Here is a 19,877-nt window from a genome sequence, read left to right as displayed (position 1 = left end):
GTTCAAAGGGAGAAATAACTATCTCTGAAGACTGAGAAGTTTCTTTGGACAGGAAGTAGCTTTTGAGTTGCTGGTGATATAGTAGATGTTTGCCAGGTGAAAAAAGGAGAACCTTTTTTTAGGGAACGAGGAGATAATCACTGAGATTAAAGTTTCAGGGAAATGAGGGGAAAGGTAAGGTGTAACCTATTTTAAATATAATAAAATATTCTGTATTATAAATAACTTGACACTTGCAGAAACTTTTCATCATGGAAACAACATGACTGTACTTAACCAGCGCTATGTAAGAAGGATGGATAAGCAAGAATTTTATGGAGCTGGTGAGACAGCTTGCAATCTTGAGCTAAGGTAGTGACAGAGAAAAACCAGGTTTGATTGACATTACTGATAGCAGGTGCCAAATTGCTCTCTCATTGGGTTCAGGTGCTGGGGAAAAAGAAGTACCAGAAGTACCAAGAATGAATCTTAAGGTCTTTCTTGAGACACTAGATCATGTAATTAATCAAGATCTAGAATGTGAGATTATTGCAGATTTAGAAGTGGAGTGATAAAAACAGATATTACATAGTGATTTTGAAGAGTTTCTATCAGGAAACATAGTATGAATGTGTTTATAAAATATATGGTAAAATTTTCCCATGTATGTGAAATCTAACTTTAAAAAACTAAATTATGCTTTCAATTTCAGTATTTCATTTAAGAATACCAATATGGGATGTGTATCTACTTAGAAATGTTTGTACTGCATTTGTTTTACGATGATTGATTTCTTTTAGAAAAAAATTATTTAATATGTGCCTGTTGAGGGGGATCCGGGTGGCTCAGTAGGTTGAGCGTCCGACTTTGGCTAGTTCATGAACTCGCAGTTTGTGAGTTTGAGCCCTGCACTGAGCTCTGTGCTGACAGCTCGGAGCCTGGAGCCTGCTTCAGATTTTGTGTCTCCCTCTCTCTCTGGTCCTCCACCACTCACCCTCTGTCTCTCAAAAATAAATAAACATTTAAAAAATAAACAAAAAAAATACGTGCTTGTTGAAACAGTTTAGCAATTGTGTGAGCTGACTGATCAAGATGATTCTTTATGTGGCATAATTAAGCAGATGAGGTCACATTCTTTGATTACCTATACACATACAGCATGCCCAGTCCCATTTTATATGTGGGATAGTTTTCATATTGATTAGCTTGGCCCAATAACCTGTAAATTTCATAGGGCTCCATTAGGAGAAGGTATGTTAGTAATTTTATTCTGATATTCTTAAAAAATATATTTCAAATCTAATTAGCCAAATAATATTCAAAAGCAGGATGGAGAATATTCTAAATGCATATGCATATTTAGAATGCAAATATCATTTTTTCTATTATAAACTATATTACTTGTATATTGGCTACTAAGCCTCTTTTCAAAGAACCCTAAGTTCTTATAAAAAACTGTATGTCTAATATTATTAATGTAAAATTTTCAAATATATTTAGTTACAACCATCTATATAACTATTTAAACATTGGGGAGTGTCACTCAATGTCTTTTTTTTTTCCATATTTTCCTTTTTATAGAATTTACAGAAAATTCCAGTATCTACTAAATCCTCGTCAGGTTTACAGTCTTTCTGGAAACGGACCAATGCCAGGGTAAGTCCAAGGAAAATATTGTTACCGTTAACTCGTTTAATAGTAATTAATACATTACGCAGCCTGATGTACCTAGAGACAGTGTTATTTGAATACACAGCCAGATTAGTATACAAAACAACAACAACAACAACAACAACAACAACATTGAATATCAACTCTATAACAGTAAGCAGTGCAGATGCTATTTTTCAAAATAGTCTGTTTCCAGCACATATTTTTCCCTTTTAAGTACCGTGGAGTACTGTTACTATCACCGCTAATCGCATACACTCGCTTGCTGGCTGCCTAAATATCCAGACCATCTGTCTGAAGAACTACCGCCTCTTCCTTTCCTTGTTACATAGCGAATGAAGATCTACCATAAAGAAGAAGCTAGCTCACAAAGAATATAAATCATAACATGATTGTTTCCTTTACCACTTGCAAAATCTAGTGACTATCACTCTTTTCCAAGATCCTTTATTCATAGGTAAGGGGTAGTAAAATACGTTTATTTTTTCCAACAGAGCCATGTGGTTTTGATACACTGAAGTCACTCATCATTAATTTGGCCTAGTTTACTAGTAACTTCCACTGACCTGTTTTCTCTCCCAACATGAGAGTAAACCTTAGACCAGATGAGGTGGTAAGAGGCTTTATCACGCTTACATGAGCTTCTTTTGAAAAAAACAAGAACAACAGCAATAAAAATACATCAGTGTGATTGGAATAAGTCTTCCAGGTTTTCCTCGGAAACCAGAAACCAAATATTGAAATTGGATGGTTTTAAATGCTCAGAAGAAAATGTATACCGTTGTGTCTTATGTTAAATAAAGGTAAATAATACACAGCTAATTAGCACAGGCACCCTTAATATATTCATCTCTTTCTTCCACTCCCTGCTACCTGTTGTCCAATGCCAGCTGAGCAGTGATCTGTAGAACCTCCTTGCTGTCAAAGGCAGGATCATCATAAGCATTTAGTTCAGAACAGTGTCTTTGTCAAGATCCAGACTCCAGGATCTACAATATCATGATCAGATTTTTGGCTGCCTGAGCCACATACAGGAAGTCCCAATCGAAAGAAAGCGAAGCAAAGTCTTGCTATTAACAAGGAAGCTTAGTCAGGCGTGGCTCTTTTTCTCGTTCTTCAATATTCTCTAAATTTTGAAGCAGTAGCTCTTATTCTGCAAGATTAAGCAGTGATGTATTCAAAAATTTAGCCATTCCAGGACCTCTTTAGTTCTATCTAGATCAGTAAGTCCAGGATTTTCCCGTATTTCATAATTAAATGCAACGCCCACTGACTGCTAATTACAAACCTCTGTGTCTTCATTGCCTTTTTCTCTAAAATGAGTACCTGCCTCATAGAATAATTATAAAGTGAAATGGGATGATGCTTATGAAGCATATAAGACTAGGCTTACTACATATATCCTCAACTAATGTTATTTATTATCAGTACTATTTACAGTAATTAGTTAATAATTACATGTTTGAAGCTCCATATCAATGCACGGCAGTAATAATGATTTTAGCCTTGTTTCCTCATTTCATTTTTTCCTATTCCACTTTAAACATGTACAACATGTTTCCTTTCACTCTTTCAGTTTTAGCCATCATATTATCCTGCACTCTATTTTAATATATTGAAAAAATAAAAAATAATGTATGTACTTCTGAAAATCTACACTCAATAAATATTACTTAGAAAATATGTTAAAGGCCCCACTTCAAGCACTAATACTCCTCACATATTACCACTTCAAATTGTGTGTATCCTCCCAAAACTTCTTATGGGAACATAAAACCTAATGTATATATGTGATGTATTTACATATAATATATTCATATATATAATGTATTCATACACATATGTGTTTTATAGATGAATAGATTTTTTATGTAACTTGAATATAGGTCTTTTATTGCTCTGCAGCTTGCTTATTTTTTACTCAAAAGCATACGATGGATGTTGTTCAAGTTGAACAGATATTCATCAGTTTCATTATTTTGAAGAGATGTACAGTATTCCGTAGTTTTGTTCGCTGTCCCATTATTGATAAACATTCAGATTGTCTGTGCTTTTATTACCAAATATGTTAAGTTGACATTATTACCAAATATGTTTATTACCAAATATGTTAACATTATTACCAAATATGTTAGGTTAACATTTATCAGTTTATTTATGTTTTTGAAAGCATATTAAAATATTTTCATAGAATAGGTTGATAGTAGGTAGAATTGCTTTGTTGAGAATATTTTCCATTTTAATTGTGTAAGGTTCTGCCAAGGTTCTATACAAAAAGCTTGTATTGGATGATAATCCCAGAAGTAGTATATAAGGCTTATTTCCCACCATGTTCTTTAAATTGACTATCTTCAGTAATTTCTATTTTTGCCCAATGTGACAGGTGAAGATATATTTGTGTAATTTTTATTTGCATGCCTTTGATCAATTACAAAGTTGGGCATGGCATTAATTAGATTGCTTTTCTATGAACAACAGAATGAAGTTACTCCTAGAATTAATTGAAAAATAAAAGAACTCTGTTTTGTTAAAGATAGGGATCAGGACAATTTGAGGGCACGGAGAAGCATGGATAAAGGACAAAGTCTGTGGGAATTATTGCTGAGAGGAATTGGTTGCAGTTGCTTTTGGTATTCTTATATCTCTGCTCAAGATTCATATACCATGGAGAAGTATATTTATTGGTTTCTCTTGTTTCCCAAGGCACAGCCTTGACTTGTTTAGGATGGGCCATCTTGACTCACAGCCCTGTCAAGGTTCTATCTAAATGGCTTATTCCCTCAAAGATATAGGAGGATGCTATAACCTGAGGATGACAGGTGAATTCTCAGAGGGAATAAGCAGTAGGTGTTCAGCACAATCCAGTCATTGGGTTGTCCAATATCCCTTCTTTTGTGAACATATTTATTGAAAAACAAAATTATGCCATTCAGTATATTGCCTTTACTAAATATACAACTGAAAACACACATTCTCCTAAAATGTAGACAATGCAGAGTCTCATATATCCCACTCTCCATCCTGGTTTGCTGGAAACATCTGTGGAGATGACTATTTTCTCCTCTCTTTCTCTACATTTGCACTTAACATACAAAAATGTAAGGGGAAAGTTAAAATGTTTAATATGAATTTAATGGAATGATGCTTTTAATAATAAAAGGAATGGGACACATGTAAAGTCTCTGTCCCTGGTTTTGTAACTGGTTGAAAGTTGTAGTTGAAACTTAAAACATTTTTCCTGCCTATATGTTTTTACCCAGTGCAGTTACCTGTTTTTCCCTTATAGTTTTGAGACATTGGTAGTATTGTTTCTATAGGACTGAATTAGTCTTTCATTGACCCTTACTGAAAGACATGGGGATATATGACAGTATTTATGTTAGCTATCAAATATTTCCAGGTTTCTTCCCAGGCATTGATTTTAGTGTACTTCCTTTTCCCTTGCTATTTAGAATGTCCATATGGGTCTCTCACAATAAACTGTGGCAGAAAGTAGATATTCCATGCTTTCTTTTCCTTTGCCAGAGCAACCAGCAGTATTCTAGATATTGGCTCTTTTGTTAGCTTGTATCACGGAGTAAAGAGAGGGAGAAAGAAGAGAGGGAGACACACACACATCACCTTACTCATGATCCCCATTGAATGGAGGATAAATAAGCCTCTGTAAGGTGATGTCTCTAAGATTTTGGGTTATTTGTTATTATATGTAACCTGGCCTTTCATGACAAACCAGTGATAGAGGAGAGATCTTATTAGTACTCTCTATTCCCATTGTGCAGCCACAAACCTATTTCTCCTTGAGAATCAGAGTCAACTACATCAGTTGACACCATATCTTTTTTGTTTGTTTGTTTGTTTGTTTTTTGTTTTGTTTTGTTTTTGCTTGTTTGTCTAGTGGTGTGAAAAGCCTCAAAATGTTCAGGTGTCAATCTTAGCTTCTAATTCACTGAAAACTGTATTGTCTCATATGGCAGCATTCTTCGCTGAGGTGTTAAAACATCTACATGGGGGCGCCTGGGTGGCTCAGTCGGTTGGACGTCCGACTTCAGCTCAGGTCACGATCTCGCGGTCCATGAGTTCGAGCCCCGCGTCGGGCTCTGGGCTGATGGCTCAGAGCCTGGAGCCTGTTTCCGATTCTGTGTCTCCCTCTCTCTCTGCCCCTCCCCCGTTCATGCTCTGTCTCTCTCTGTCCCCAAAATAAATAAACGTTAAAAAAAAATTAAAAAAAAAAAAAACAAACATCTACATGATGATAGTTCAAAACCAAGGGGATGGGAAGCAAAATTTTTAAAATGTATGTACGAGTCAGTGTTCTTCAGAGACAGAACCAATAGGTTATATATAGAGAGATTTATTATAAGGAATTGGATTACCTGCCATGGGAGACTGACAAGTACAAAATCTAGAGTTGATGTTTCAGTCTGAATCTAAAGGCTGGCAAGATGCTTTAGAACCAGGAAGAGCCAATGTCCTAGGTTGAAGGCCACCAGCCTGGTGAGTTCTCTCTTTTATTCTGCCTTTTATTCTAATTTGACCTTTACTTAATTGGATGAGGCCCACCCACCTTATGGAGGGCAATCTCCTTTACATAGTCTACAGTTTAAGTATTAAGCTCATCCAAAACTCTCTCACAGAAACATCCAGAATTATGTTTGATAAACTATCTGGGTACCCCATGGCCCAACCAAGTTGACCATAAAATTAACCATCACAGTGAGTCTTAAATATAATTGTAAGTTTAATCACGTAGGTTTAATCACTTAAGTTTAATCACCCTTTGGCCCCAGACCATGTTTTTTTTTGCAACATGAGTAAGCATTGTCATATAGTTTAGACCATGTGCTACATCAGTTTCTAGTACACCATTTAAGTGTCCCCACTGATTCAGTGACTGAGTCTTTAGTAGGATATTTCACTGTTCTGTTGACCAACTGCTTCTGCCCAATAAAACACAAGATAAGGATTTCAAGTCTTAGGGGCATCAGCCTACAGTCTTTCCTCTTTCTCTGTGAAAGGAATTTTTTGAGAGGAGATAGCAGTATGTGACACACTATGGTAGTGTGTGAGGCATTCAGTAACTCAATTGCTATAACCATTGACAGAAACATAATGGGAAGGAAAAGTAAATCCAGTTGCTAGAATAAATGTCTAGTACAGTGAGGCAAAAGGCTGCAGTACCATTATGGAAGGAGTCAGATGAATTTAGGCTACTCCTAAGTAGTTGTTTGAGTCCATTGAAGTAAATCAACACATTGGAATTCACTCATCGGTTTCTTTGATGACAACTTAGCACTCCTGAGTCTAACTACCCTTCTTGTTTAAGATAAATTAATGTTGTTTATCTCTTCCATCACCTCCACTTCTACCAACATGAACATGAATCTTTTTCTGCATACTCATTGGGAATAACTAAGATTCCTTTGGGTCATTTAAAGTCCCAACTATGGGTTCATTCTGAGAAGTTCACTTATATAAGTTTTCTTGCATTACTAATTCTCCATTATTATCCTTTCCAAGTCCTTTATCATGTAAGACATCTTATCAGCAGGGCTGTTGAATTGTTGTATTTCATAAACTTTGGTCAACATTCTGTCCAGAAAAGGTAGACTACAAATTTTATTGTTTAAAATACTGCCCTCTGGTCAGCTGGCTTTCTTTTCTGTTCCCAGATTATTCCCCCTTCCACAGGAGTCTACTTCATGTTACTTCTGATATATCATGGAGAGGCCCTGGCAAACCAGTTTATTTTATCCTTAAAGAATGAGAATTAAAAACATGCCTCTGAAGGTGGGGGGGGGGGGGCGGGGGGTGTTGAGGCAGTGCCTGGGTGGCTGATTTGGTTAACTTTCCAACTCTTGATCTCAGCTCATGTTTTGATCTCAGGGTTGTGAGTTCAAGCCCCATGTTGGGCTCCACACCCAGCCTGGGGCCCACTTAAACAGAATCCCTATGAGGACACAGATATGGGACACTCCTTTAGAGTGGTGCAGAGTTTAGGCAGATTCTGATTATCTGGGGGTGATATCAAGCATTTGAATCTCTTAAAATCTCCCCAGTTGATTCTTTGCAGGCAGCATGGAGAATCATTGAATAAATAGATCAGTTGCTGTATAATAGGTATTATAGTCCAGACTGATATGGTACAATTGGGGTAATTTCCCAATTAAATTATAATAGTAGTACATTCTTAGTAATAAGCCTTGTGCATTACCATGTTTGCAGGTTGTCGCATATGGATGAATCAGTAACCCATAATTATCTCTTTAGATCAAAGTTCAAGTTCAAATTTCAGAGAAAAATTGTCTCATTGGCCTGGCTTTGGTCACATGCCTATTGTTTGATTCAATACAGTCGGTTTCCTTGTTTGGTGTATCTACCAAAACCATTCCCAGCAGTATGTTTCCCCATAATCAAATAAGGCCAAAAGAACAGATGCTCCAAACAAGTTTTTTTTTTTCTTATGTATACCAAAGTGTTATATTTCTTGTGTAAAGCATATGCTCTTTTATTTGCCCATTTTCCTTTTGATTTATTTGTCTTTTTTACGTTCATTTTAAGATCTCATTGCATAAATATTAACACCATCATTTTATATGTGTTGCAGATGCTTTCTTCTAGTTTGCTCTGTGTGCTTTCATTTTTTTTTATTTTCTTCTTTTTTTTGTCCATATAAATATTCAAAATTTTATCTACTAATTCTATGCAGAACGATGTCTCTATTTTATAAGCTTTAGAAAACTCTTTCCTCAAGTTGAGATTATGAAATGTTCCTGTATATCTTCTTTTATTACTTTTACATTTTGTTTAAGGTTCTGACCTTTAATCTTTAAAGATTGAATTTTCTCTTAGAAATGCATTGAAAGATATGGATTATATAGACATGGAGCACATTTTCCACCTCAAAATGAAATGTAATTGTCTCAACCAAAGCTGTTCATTAGTCCAACTCTTTCACCAGTGCTTTGACATAATTTCACATATGATGAAATAATATATATGTTAGAGTATTGCTGCCCTTTGCTCTGCTTTGTTGGTGTTTTGATGCTAAGGATAGAACATTTTATACACTCTATCTCCCTAAATATTCTCTCAAAATTTAGTGACATTTACTCTTCCTAGTTATTGCCTCAAGTAAAAAAAATAAAAATAAAAATAAGGGCACCTGAGTGGCTCAGTCAGTTAAGCATCTGACTTTGGCTCAGGTCATGATCTCATGGTTCAATGGCTCAAGCCCTGTGTTGGGCTCTGTGCTGACAGCTCAGAGCCTGGAGCCTGCTTTGGATTCTGTGGCTCCCTCTCTCTCTCTGCCCCTCTTCTGCTCTCTCTCTCTCTCTCTCAAAAATAAATATTTAAAAAATTTTTTAAAAATAAAATAAAATAAAAAGGTTTGAATGAAATTGCATTGAATTTCTAGTTTCTTTTGGATCACTTTTGAGAACGCTCTGTTTCTATACATACCAATGCCCGCACTGTGTCCCCAGTGGCAGACCAGTACTTCCATGGAAGAACTGTTTCTCTGTTATTATCCTGGAGGCAAATGCCACTGGTAACTGCTCTTGATGGGGACGCTGAGCAGGCTATGACTGACCTGCTCACTTGTTGTAACTCCTGCCCCTCCTATTTCTAGCTGTGCTATCCCTGATCATGGCTTTGTTACCAGAGCTGCTTTTGCAGAGGTTCCCTTTCACTGTTTTACGTTGGGAACTGTTCCATTCTGTAAGGTCTCTCTACTAATCTAATATTCCTTTTGATTTAGACTCAACTTTGTTTTTGGTGCATTACTTTCCAACTGGTATCATAGATGTACTTAAAGTAAATTTATTTTGTCTGCCACCATGAGCTTGCAGTTATTCATTCTTTTAATTCCCTTTCTTCCCCATTTTTTCCTCCTTACCACACCAGTCTGTAAAATCTTTATGTATGCATCTCTTCTCTCATCCTATCTTTATTTATTTTTTCTTTTCTAAAACTTCGTTTATAGAGTTGAAACTTTTCTTGATGTATTGGAGCTCTGCTAATCCTTAGTGTGAGTTATTTAGTAAATATCAAACTCTTTGGACATTTCCCTTTTTATCTTAAATTGTTTTCAAGACAGAAGTGGATATTTGTTTGTTTCCATTATATCTCCTTATATAAATTCTCTCTGATTCTATTCTATTAGTGGTCTCTAAAATTAGTATCTATGTCATAAAAAAGGTTTCTTCCTGATAATGCATGTTGTTATCTGATTGAAAACATTATTTGCAGGTGTAAACTAGTTGGAAAAGATGAAATATACACTATATATATTGCTTTCTGGTCAGAGAATGAGGAGGTGTTTTTTTCCTTCACAACACTGAAATAAATATGCTCATCTTGAGCTGTTACAACAACTGCATATGCTAATGTGGCCTATATAAAGTCAATATCAAGTTTTTGTGTACTTGTGACATGGGTTTTTCCTTTATAACTCTAAAGCTTTGTGAAAGTACAAATGGTTTATTTTAGTCTCATATCATCCCTAAAATATTCTAGGAAAAAAATCAAGTATTTATTGAAATGAAATAAAATAGAAGATAAATCTTTTAAAATCATGTAAATTATTTTCCAGATTGTTAGAATAATTAGGTATAATGATTTTTTTTATGAAAGTGCTATATATAGAAATGTTTGGTTTCACCTACCTGAACTAAATGCAAAACATATACAATATTAAAAGTAAAAGTTAACAGTCTACAGATTCTCATATTCCAAGTATGCATACTTGCATAGTGAAAAATTTTAATATATTTTCCTATTACAATAAATGTGTAACTTAGGAAAGATTAACAGATTCCACGAATTGTATTTACTACTTTCATAATTTAAGATATAATTTTATATAACAAAATTTCTACCATATTTTATGTAAATAAAATCCATCTTGAATCAGAACCGATGACCTACTACATATGTCTCTTGTTATGAAACCTTGTTATGTCAGGGAGCTAAACAAAAATCCTCAGAAGGCTGAGAAAAAGATCATAAAAATTCAATCCAACTCTACTGGAAATATCCAGAAAAATAATGTTGCTGGTTGTAAAAAATTGTTGGCAAAGTAAAAATAAAGCCCTTCTCTCACCCTTCCAATTCTTATGATTAACCCTATTTTATGATGATTTTGTGAGCTACAACCCATCAATTAAATGTGTGAGCTTAATGCTGTCTTTATCACTAGAGTAAATGAGTTTGAAGTCGATTTTTTATTAAAAATCTATGGGTAGTAAAGGTAACAAAACAATGTGCTCCTACAATTAACAAAGTCATATAATCACCTGCCTTAAAGAAGAACTCCCCAATTTGGGGTATTACAACTTTATAGTCACTTTCCACATATATCAGCAAATGAATTATGACTTGAAAGATGTTGAAAATACTGAACTTTTGTTATCCATCTCACAAAGAAAGCAATACTCGTTGGCTGAATAGCAGTTATACTAGAGACCCATGTGATTCTAAATTACTTGAACACTCTAAAAAGAACAGTTTCACATGAATTGGCTATTAGAAATAACCAATTCATTTATCTATATGCCTTAACCTGTTTTTTATTTTATCCCATGAAAGAAAAGTTTCTAATAATTACCAAACTAGTTTATTTGAGTATTCACAATTTGCTAACCTGCCCAGTGTCTTTTCTGGTACAACTTTTCCCATCCACCCCAGGCAGTTAAAGGACACGTCCCTACTAATGAGTGAAAATGAGATAACTCTCAGTGGGCAGTGTAATCCATACCAAAAATAGAATAACGATGCAACAGCTAAGTAAAAAGTAAAACATAGCTCACTAATCACAACAATGATAGTGACATAAATTGATTCAGTATATATTTATTAAATGGCTAACAGATGTGAGGAACAAGTCTTAGAAGTGCCAGTCCAGTTTGAACAAAGAGATAACAGTTTCTACTCACATGGCTTTATGTTTCAGTGGAGGAAGACAAATTAAACTAGCAAAATATACATTACGTCAGCAGAGAAAGTAAAGGGAATATACATGGGTAGTGAGTGGTCTGTTCTTTTATATAAGCTGAGCAGGGAAGAAGTCACCGAGTATAGACATGAAGGAGATGAGGGAGCAAGCCATTTGCCCATCTCATAGAAGATCATTTAAGGTAGATGGAGGACCAAGGAGAAGAGCATCAGGATGGGACAGTATTGACATGCTTGGGGGAGATTAGCAAGATGGCCATGGTGGCTGAACCAGAAAGGATAGAAATAGCATAGGAAAATGTTACTGAGGGGCCAAATCACATAGGGTCCTACAGTTATAGTGAGTATGATAATTAGATTTACCCAGGACTCTTCTGGTCTATTCCTGGTTTTCTAGCATCCATCCCAATTTAGTATTTGCCCAGGAATTTTGCATTTTTAATTTAAATATTATCATTAATCAGTACATTATAGTAAACTCTGATGATGATGAGTTTGGGAGCTCTACTGTATATCCAGTCTCTGCCATGTTTTCCTCTAGTAGGGTAAAAGATACATACCTGTCCAGTGAATGGTGTTCACGCTTCAGTATGTAATCATTACTTCTGAAACATTACCAGAAAAAAAAACCCTCTCTTTTCCTGGTCTTTCCCACACACAAAGACAAGCAACAATTTCTTCTGAAGTACAGTATGCAGTGAGTTCAAAAATAAAATTAAATGTTCAGTAAACACCCTGTTGGCTAACTGGTCTACCAGCCCCTTATGCCTTGGCCACTGCCTCCTATCCCCTTGTGAGATGCAAAGGAGAAGAAATGTACCAATCAGCAATGTCAGTGGAAATTGGGGGAAATCGTTGGTTAGATGTGTATTAAATAAATGTGAAGAAGAGAAGTTGAGCAGCCCTGCCAAGAATTTTAGTGAATAGTTTGAATACTCTTCTTCAGTATTTTCTTTAACTAAATATGTAGTCTGGGGGCACCTGGGTGGCTCAGTCAGTTAAGCGTCAGACTTTGGCTGAAGTCATGATCTCCCATTTCATGGGTTCAAGCCCTGGGTCAAGCTCTGTGCTGTTAGCTCAGAGTTTGGAGTCTGCTTCAGATTCTGTGTCTCCCTCTCTCTCTGTCCCTCCCATGCTCATGCCCTGTCTCTCTGTGTCTCTCAAAAATGAATAAATGTTAAAAAAAATAAACATATAGTTTATAAATATTTGTTTGTAATAGTTTTCTTATTTTGTAATAAAACTTTTAAACAAAAAGTAGCTAAAAAATCAATACAAATATTAAATGAAAAATTCAGGTCTGAGTTTCTATTTTCTCAGAAATAATTGATTATGAATACATAATTTTTATGGAATACTTACCAATATATACCATCGACAATGGGAGCTCTAGTGATATCATTGACCATATTTAAACTGTAAGCACAAATACACTGTAGAAGCATCAGTATCTGCTTCAAAATTAATAGCTAATTATCTTCTCAAAACAACCATTTAAACTACAGAAAATCTCTTTGCCTATCACTCTTTGAAGCATGACTTTTCATTTAGATCAAATGATTTTCCATATTATTGTTCATGTACAATTCCACGTTTTCTTGTGTGTGTTATAAAGGAAGTTATTAACTTAATATTTTGGCAGAACTTTAAATGATTAAGCAATGCCTGTGTGAACTTTTTTTCCACTTTTCCATTTCCTCTTCAGTGTAGTTGGGAGACTCTCTATGGAGACTGCTATTGTCAATAATAAACTTCTAGATGTTAAATAAAGCCCTGTTTATTTTTAAAAGTCTCCTCTCCCTTGGATATTAGGAAATAATTGTATCCAATTTCTACAGTTGCTGCTTATGTAACTGGATACATCCTTCCTGGTTCATCCCTTGAAAATTATATCTTCCTAGAATTTCATATTCAGAACTCTGTTTCATGCATATATGCTTCCTTAACTTTATAATAATAAAATAATGGTGATTTGTTGGGCATAGGTCAGGAATAGGTAGGTCAAAATACAACAAACTTATCACTTGGGCATTTTCTCCATTTACAGATAAGGAAGCTCATGATCAGACGATTTAAATAATTTGCTCAAGGTTTTAATCCCAAAAAAGAGAAAATCTTTGTCTGCTGTATTCCATCACAACCCTTTTAACCTTTATTGTATGTTCCCTCTTCTTACTTCCTTTCTTGATTTTGATCATCAAAATATATTTGGATTGTTTCTGAATATTGCCTTCCATCTCAAATTTCTTTCTGCAGTCCCATATAGATTTGTACAACTTCTAGACAACATTTCCAGGTTAGTATCCTGTAGATGTCTCAAATTTTGCATGTCTAATATGAAACTATTTTTTCCCCTTTCTCAAACTTGCTCACTGACTTCTATTCCATAATATGATGAATAGCACTGTCCCTTCTCTTCTGACAATGCATTATTTCACACTGTCCAGAATTTCTGATCTAATCACTTTCCTGGTATCCTTTATTCACCCTTCTTCTTATATATTAATCCTTCGCTCACATCCTGTTCCCAGTTCATCAGAGAATTAACTTACCTTGATATACTCCTCAATTTAATCTGCATCAACTGCTCCCAGAGAACTTTCTATTGTGACCTTTACTGTGTGTTATTTTGTCTACTTTCTCAACTAAAACAGTCAGATACTGGAGGCAAGGACTCTATCTTGCTTTTTGGTCTCTGGAATCTAACTCCGTTCCTGGCACAGAGTTGTAGTTAATAAATGCATATTAAATAAAGGGATCAATGCAGGTGCTGTGTCATTCATAAAAGTTACTTTTCTCAGTGTATAAATATTCTATTAAATGTAAATCTCTTAGACATTTCTAACTATTCATTTGTATTTGATCCCTGTCAAAGTATTTTTTTTCCTCCATAGAAGTTCAGATGTATTTCATAATTCACAATACCTTCTTACTTCACATTCTAAAATTAACTTGGTGGAATGATCTAATGCATATAAAAAACTCATCCTAATTACTACTAATAAAAGCATTAAAATGACAAAATGGATTTGAGTAGATTTGCCAAAAAGACCTAAGCAACCTAATCATTTTTGGTGTTACATTTTAGGAGTTAATTTTAGATAATGTCCTTTGGACCACAGATGATACCTTTGTGCTTTCCAACTGGAAGTATTAGGAATGAATTCTTCCAAGTTAACTTCTTTGAACGATCAGGAAATATGTGTGATTTCTGGCTAAATTAAAACTCTTCATCATATTTTTCTCTTCATTCTTCACTTCAAAATTTTCAGTCTTTTCTACTCATGTTGTAGTCATATAATTATAAACTTAGAAGAAATATTTAAATTACATTTTCAAACATATGCATATAAGTAGGCAAACTGTATGTGTGTATATATTTATGTATATATGTATTTAAACATGCACACATACACACACACACACACACACACACACACACACACAAACACATTAGGATTTTGAGGGATGAAGACACACGTACCTGGCCATAATGTTCATTGCATATTTACAGTACTAAATATAGTTAGATAAATACTGAGTCAAATCACCTACCTCCCATTCTAATGCAGAAAACTCTTAACATGTAGAGATGAGAGGAAATGTCTAAAAAAAAATCTAAAAAAAAAAAAAAGGTTGTTTTATGTTCCTCAGCTACTTGGTCCTTAAATACTAATTTATGTTTATATATATTTAAGAAATCCTAAATCAGTTGCTATTTTCTACATACCAGAATAAGTATATTTTAAAGTAAGATCTTTGTAGAAGTACTTTATTATACAAATGAAATCATGAATAGTTTCAGTAAAAGGCCAAAACCATTTTAGCTAACTATTTGTTTTTATTCATTGAAAAATGATCTGAGAGAGTTTGATATTTTTAACACACTAATTTTCCAAGAATTATGTGCATTAGTGAAAAAGGAACCGAATGTTTGGACCACATTACAGAGCCGATTGTTTGCTGATTTATCCTCTCTAACTCATGTGAGGAAGAACATTAAGGTTATTTAATAAGATAACAGAGGTTTCCCAGGAAAAATATTCTCTCATTTTCTGTCTCTCATTATCTCTGTCATTTCTCACTGCCTTTCTCCTGTACTCTTTCTCTCCTTCTCTTGTAAAATACATATGCATAAAAAATGTTTTTGATTTTTCCAGAGATAATAAAATTAATGTTTCAGTTATTAATGGTTCATTGGGATACATGTTTTCTCCAATACTCTGGAAGTTATTTCTAGCTGTGGTGATAACAGCATTTATACTGGGTTCATCATGAGGAGTTCAAGTTACATTTTGTATGACTATCCCACTTATCTACATGAAATGCCCTCTTGCCAAAACAGTATAAATCCATCTTTCATACAGTATCCTTGAAAGACTAGCCAAATTTGTTAAAACAGGTGCATTTGCTAGTTTACTTAACCTTTATATTTTCTTAGTAAAAGAGAATACATAAGATATGAGATGGCAGGACATGGTTATAAGTAGTTTTACTTTAAGCTGAAATGATGGGAGAGGCATATTACAGTTGATGGGTAATCACTTGGAAGCTGACATTATCAAGATCCACAGAAAAGGACACTATATAAGAATGTATTTTGTAGACAAAATTTTTTAACGTTTACTTATTTTTGAGAGACAGAGTGAGACAGACCATGAGTAGGGGAGGGACAGAGAGAGAAGGAGACACAGAACCCGAAGCAGGCTCCAGGATCCCAGCTGTCAGTAGAGCACAATGCGGGGCTTGAACTCACAAACCATGAGATCATGACCTGAGCAGAGGTAGGATGCTGAACCGACTGAGCCACCCAGGTGCCATGGAATATATTTTGTTAATTGGCAATATACAGTAGAGAGGAGACTTTGGGGAACACAATCGCTTCATGCATAGGTTTTCCAATGTGACTGCGGCAGCAATAATAGTATCCAGTGATACCAAGGTATGTATAGATGCGGTCTGGGTGTTAGGAAATGAAGTGGAAGATATCAAACATTATTTTTCTAGACTAGCAATATGGTTTCAAAAACAATAGCAACATCACAAATCAGAAGATTCAATCTGATTTTAGTGAGGCCATTGTGAAGCCATTTAATCTTATAACCATAAGAGTAATATTTAACTGTGTACCTGAAGGTATGACTATGAATTGAGCTAAATAATAAGAGGTAAGTATGCTTGTTTCTGGCTCAAAATGCCTAAATCAAAATGCAGACCTTTCTTAAGGCAAGCTCTTGATACATTTTTTCTGAGCAAAGAAGAGGAAAAGGAAGAGTTGAGGACATATAACAAAGTCATTTTGGATCCTTCAACCTTGTGTTTCTTTAATGCTAAGAAATATGAATAGTATTTACTAATGAGAGCTCATCCTGCATTATTATTCCGACAATATTTATGAATCTCATACTGATTTCTTGTAAATATCAAAGAATATAATTTTATAATATATGCATTGTTTAATAGCTATACACATATATTTTCCAAGATTATGGAATCCATACTATAGCTTTTCTTTTCTCTTTTTAAAAAAAGTTTTCCTTGTGTGCGTTTTAAATATTATTGTCAGGTAACTATTAAAACTTCCTCAATCTTCTTTGTCAGTTTTATCCTAACACTTCTTAGCAATGGAAAGTAGACTTCTAAATCTTAGATGCAATATCTTGATTTACTTTTAGTGGTATTAAGCTTGAAGATCTCACCACCCTTTTTTACAGTGTGTGCTGTAGTGTTGGCTGTTGAGTAAATGTGGTAGGAAAGCAGCCGACACAGAGCTACTAAAGCTGTACATTAATATTAGATCTCCTTCACATGTAGCTATTGCGGCTGAATAGTAACTGTCCTAGGAGAGCACTGATGACCAACCCTGGAAACTCAGCAATTATTAATCCACTTCATAAATCACCTTAAGTTTTAATTTCAGTACATTTCCATAAACGTAACCTAAATAAATTCCGGAGCCACACATGATTACTTGATTGAGAAATATTAATATGTATTAATTCTGCAAGTGGACCTCTGAAATTGGTAGGTGAAAGTATAGTACACAGCACTAAAGTTTCCACAAACACGCATTTTTGCAGACACTCCTTATTCCCTCATCCTTCTTATGGTTAGGATGTCATGTGAAGTGGGATCCTCATATCTGCTGGCCTTTACAGCTTAATGAGTAAAAAGTTAGTGCCCATGCAGGGCCATGCAGTTTGGTTCTTGCCAAGTCTCTTGGATTTATTTGTTCTCACTCAGACCTGTTTTTCTCTGCATGTTCTGGCCGTAATGCCATAAGTAGGCCTCCCAGTAGTTCACTGGCCACAGTTTCAGATTGGAGGTAGGAAAACTTCTCATTGTCCATCCAGGTTTGCTTGGTAGTAAGTTCTCCCTGTGATTTTACCAGAACACTGAGGGAGAGGGAGGAGTGGAAATAAAGGCATGACACTCTGACCTATAAAACATATATACTACTTTTAATGAAGGGAAAATGATTGAATCAGTAATAACCCGTGGATAGTACAATGTAATTTACATATACATGTGGTTTGTTTCTTAAGACAGCCCAATGAAGCAAATGTTATTAACTTCATTTTAAAGAAAAGGAAACTGAGGCTCAGAATGATTAAATAATTTTCCAAGGCCACTATTCAGTGAATGAATGAAATAAGGAATGAGTGAATCTCTAGGGAAAACAGCATGGATTGAGTGGAATAAGAAGCTGAGATAGAGAGGTCAATTTTTCAATCCATTTAGCAATCTATTTACAGAGAGTAAGCTGGTCTGACAGTCACATGGGGTTTATGTTTGGGGGTAGGATGCTGCTGAAGAACCAATGATGACAATTTTAAAAGAAACAAGAATGAATAACAGATGAAACATCATCATGGAGTAGAAGAACAATGGTGAGTCAAATGGATGGTTAGGCTTTCACCAGAAACAATTAGCTCTACGGTAAACTTTTCATCTGCCAGCATATTTTGAAAAACTTTTCTACACTTCAGTGAGTCAATGTTTGAAAATTTAGGAGATAAACAAATTAATAGGATATATTATGGCAAAAACTGATTTAGGGAGTATTAAAAATAGAAATTTTGTTCAATAATTATTAAAGGAATTGAAAAAATTATATAAAAAAAGAAAGAGATAAAGACTCACCAGAAATTGGATAGTTTATATGCAAGTGCTACCTTCCAAAAATTGTACAGATGCTTCCAAAAAAATGAAAATGAAGGCATATTCTAGAATTAATTTTATGAGTTATGAATAATTTTGACAAAAATTAGACAGAGAGGGTAGGAGGAAGAAAAATAGTAAGTCTGTTTTGATCAATATAGATTCAAAATGTCTAAGGAAAATATTAGCAAACTAAATCCAGTTCTCTACAAAATAGTAATAAACAATATCCAATTTGGGTATGTAAAGTACTGTAAGGGTATTTTAATAATGCAAAAATATCTAAATGTGTATCCCTACATTACTGATTAAATGAGATCAACCATATCAATATCTCAAAAGATGCAGAAAAAATTTAAACATTTACTCATAATAAAAAACCCCTACTATAACAGGAATAGAAGGAAATTTTATGAACCTTATAAAAGGTGTCATTCAAAAAAGAAGAAAATAAGAAAATCTGTACAAAAACATCATATTAAGTGGGGGAAAATACAGAAATATTCCACTTAAATTTAGGAAAAAATTATGGGTGTTCTCTATGAATATCCCAGTTCAGTGATATATTAGAGCTCTGGACAGCATGAAAAGAAACAACAATTAGAAAAATTGGAGATCACTAATAGTACCATTATTATCATCATATCATACAATTATTTACATAGAAATCCAAGTGAATCTACAAAATATGGGCAATAGAAACCACACGAGTAATGTGGCTCTTTGCAAGATCAAAATATAAAAGTCAAATATATTTTCTTATACCCGCAACAAAACATCAATAATAAACTATTTTAGTAATATTAGTATACCAACACAAACTATAAAACAACCAAGAATAAACCTAATAACACATATGCAAGACCTGGAAGCAGAAAATTAAAAGCTTTATTGAAGGACACTAAGCAATATCTAAAATAAATCAAACATGCTGTATCGTGGATGAGGAAACTTCACTACATTATACAAACTTTAATTCTCCCAAAATTGATCTATAGGCTGAATGTTACTTTGTTCAAAATCATAATTGGTTTTGTTTGTTATTTTGTGTGTGTGGAATAGGATAAGTTAACTTTAAAATGTATATAGAAAAGCAAAGAAGGGATAATAGCCTA

At 34.4% G+C, this 19,877-nt stretch overlaps 1 protein-coding gene across 13 annotated transcripts in view; it reads left to right on the top strand.

The window, feature by feature from the left end:
- The window catches only part of DGKB (diacylglycerol kinase beta), a 715,307-nt gene that overhangs the window by 264,716 nt on the left and 430,714 nt on the right, over positions 1-19,877 (top strand). For all 13 annotated transcript variants that reach the window (XM_042919264.1, XM_042919230.1, XM_042919249.1 and 10 more), the window contains one exon: positions 1,561-1,635. In XM_042919264.1, coding sequence (XP_042775198.1) covers positions 1,561-1,635 — 75 coding nt within the window. The remainder of the gene's footprint in view (positions 1-1,560; positions 1,636-19,877) is intronic.

Source organism: Panthera leo, chromosome A2 (assembly GCF_018350215.1).
Source record: "Panthera leo isolate Ple1 chromosome A2, P.leo_Ple1_pat1.1, whole genome shotgun sequence".
NCBI classification, from domain to species: domain Eukaryota; kingdom Metazoa; phylum Chordata; class Mammalia; order Carnivora; family Felidae; genus Panthera; species Panthera leo.
This window is presented reverse-complemented; position numbering and strand designations above follow the sequence as displayed.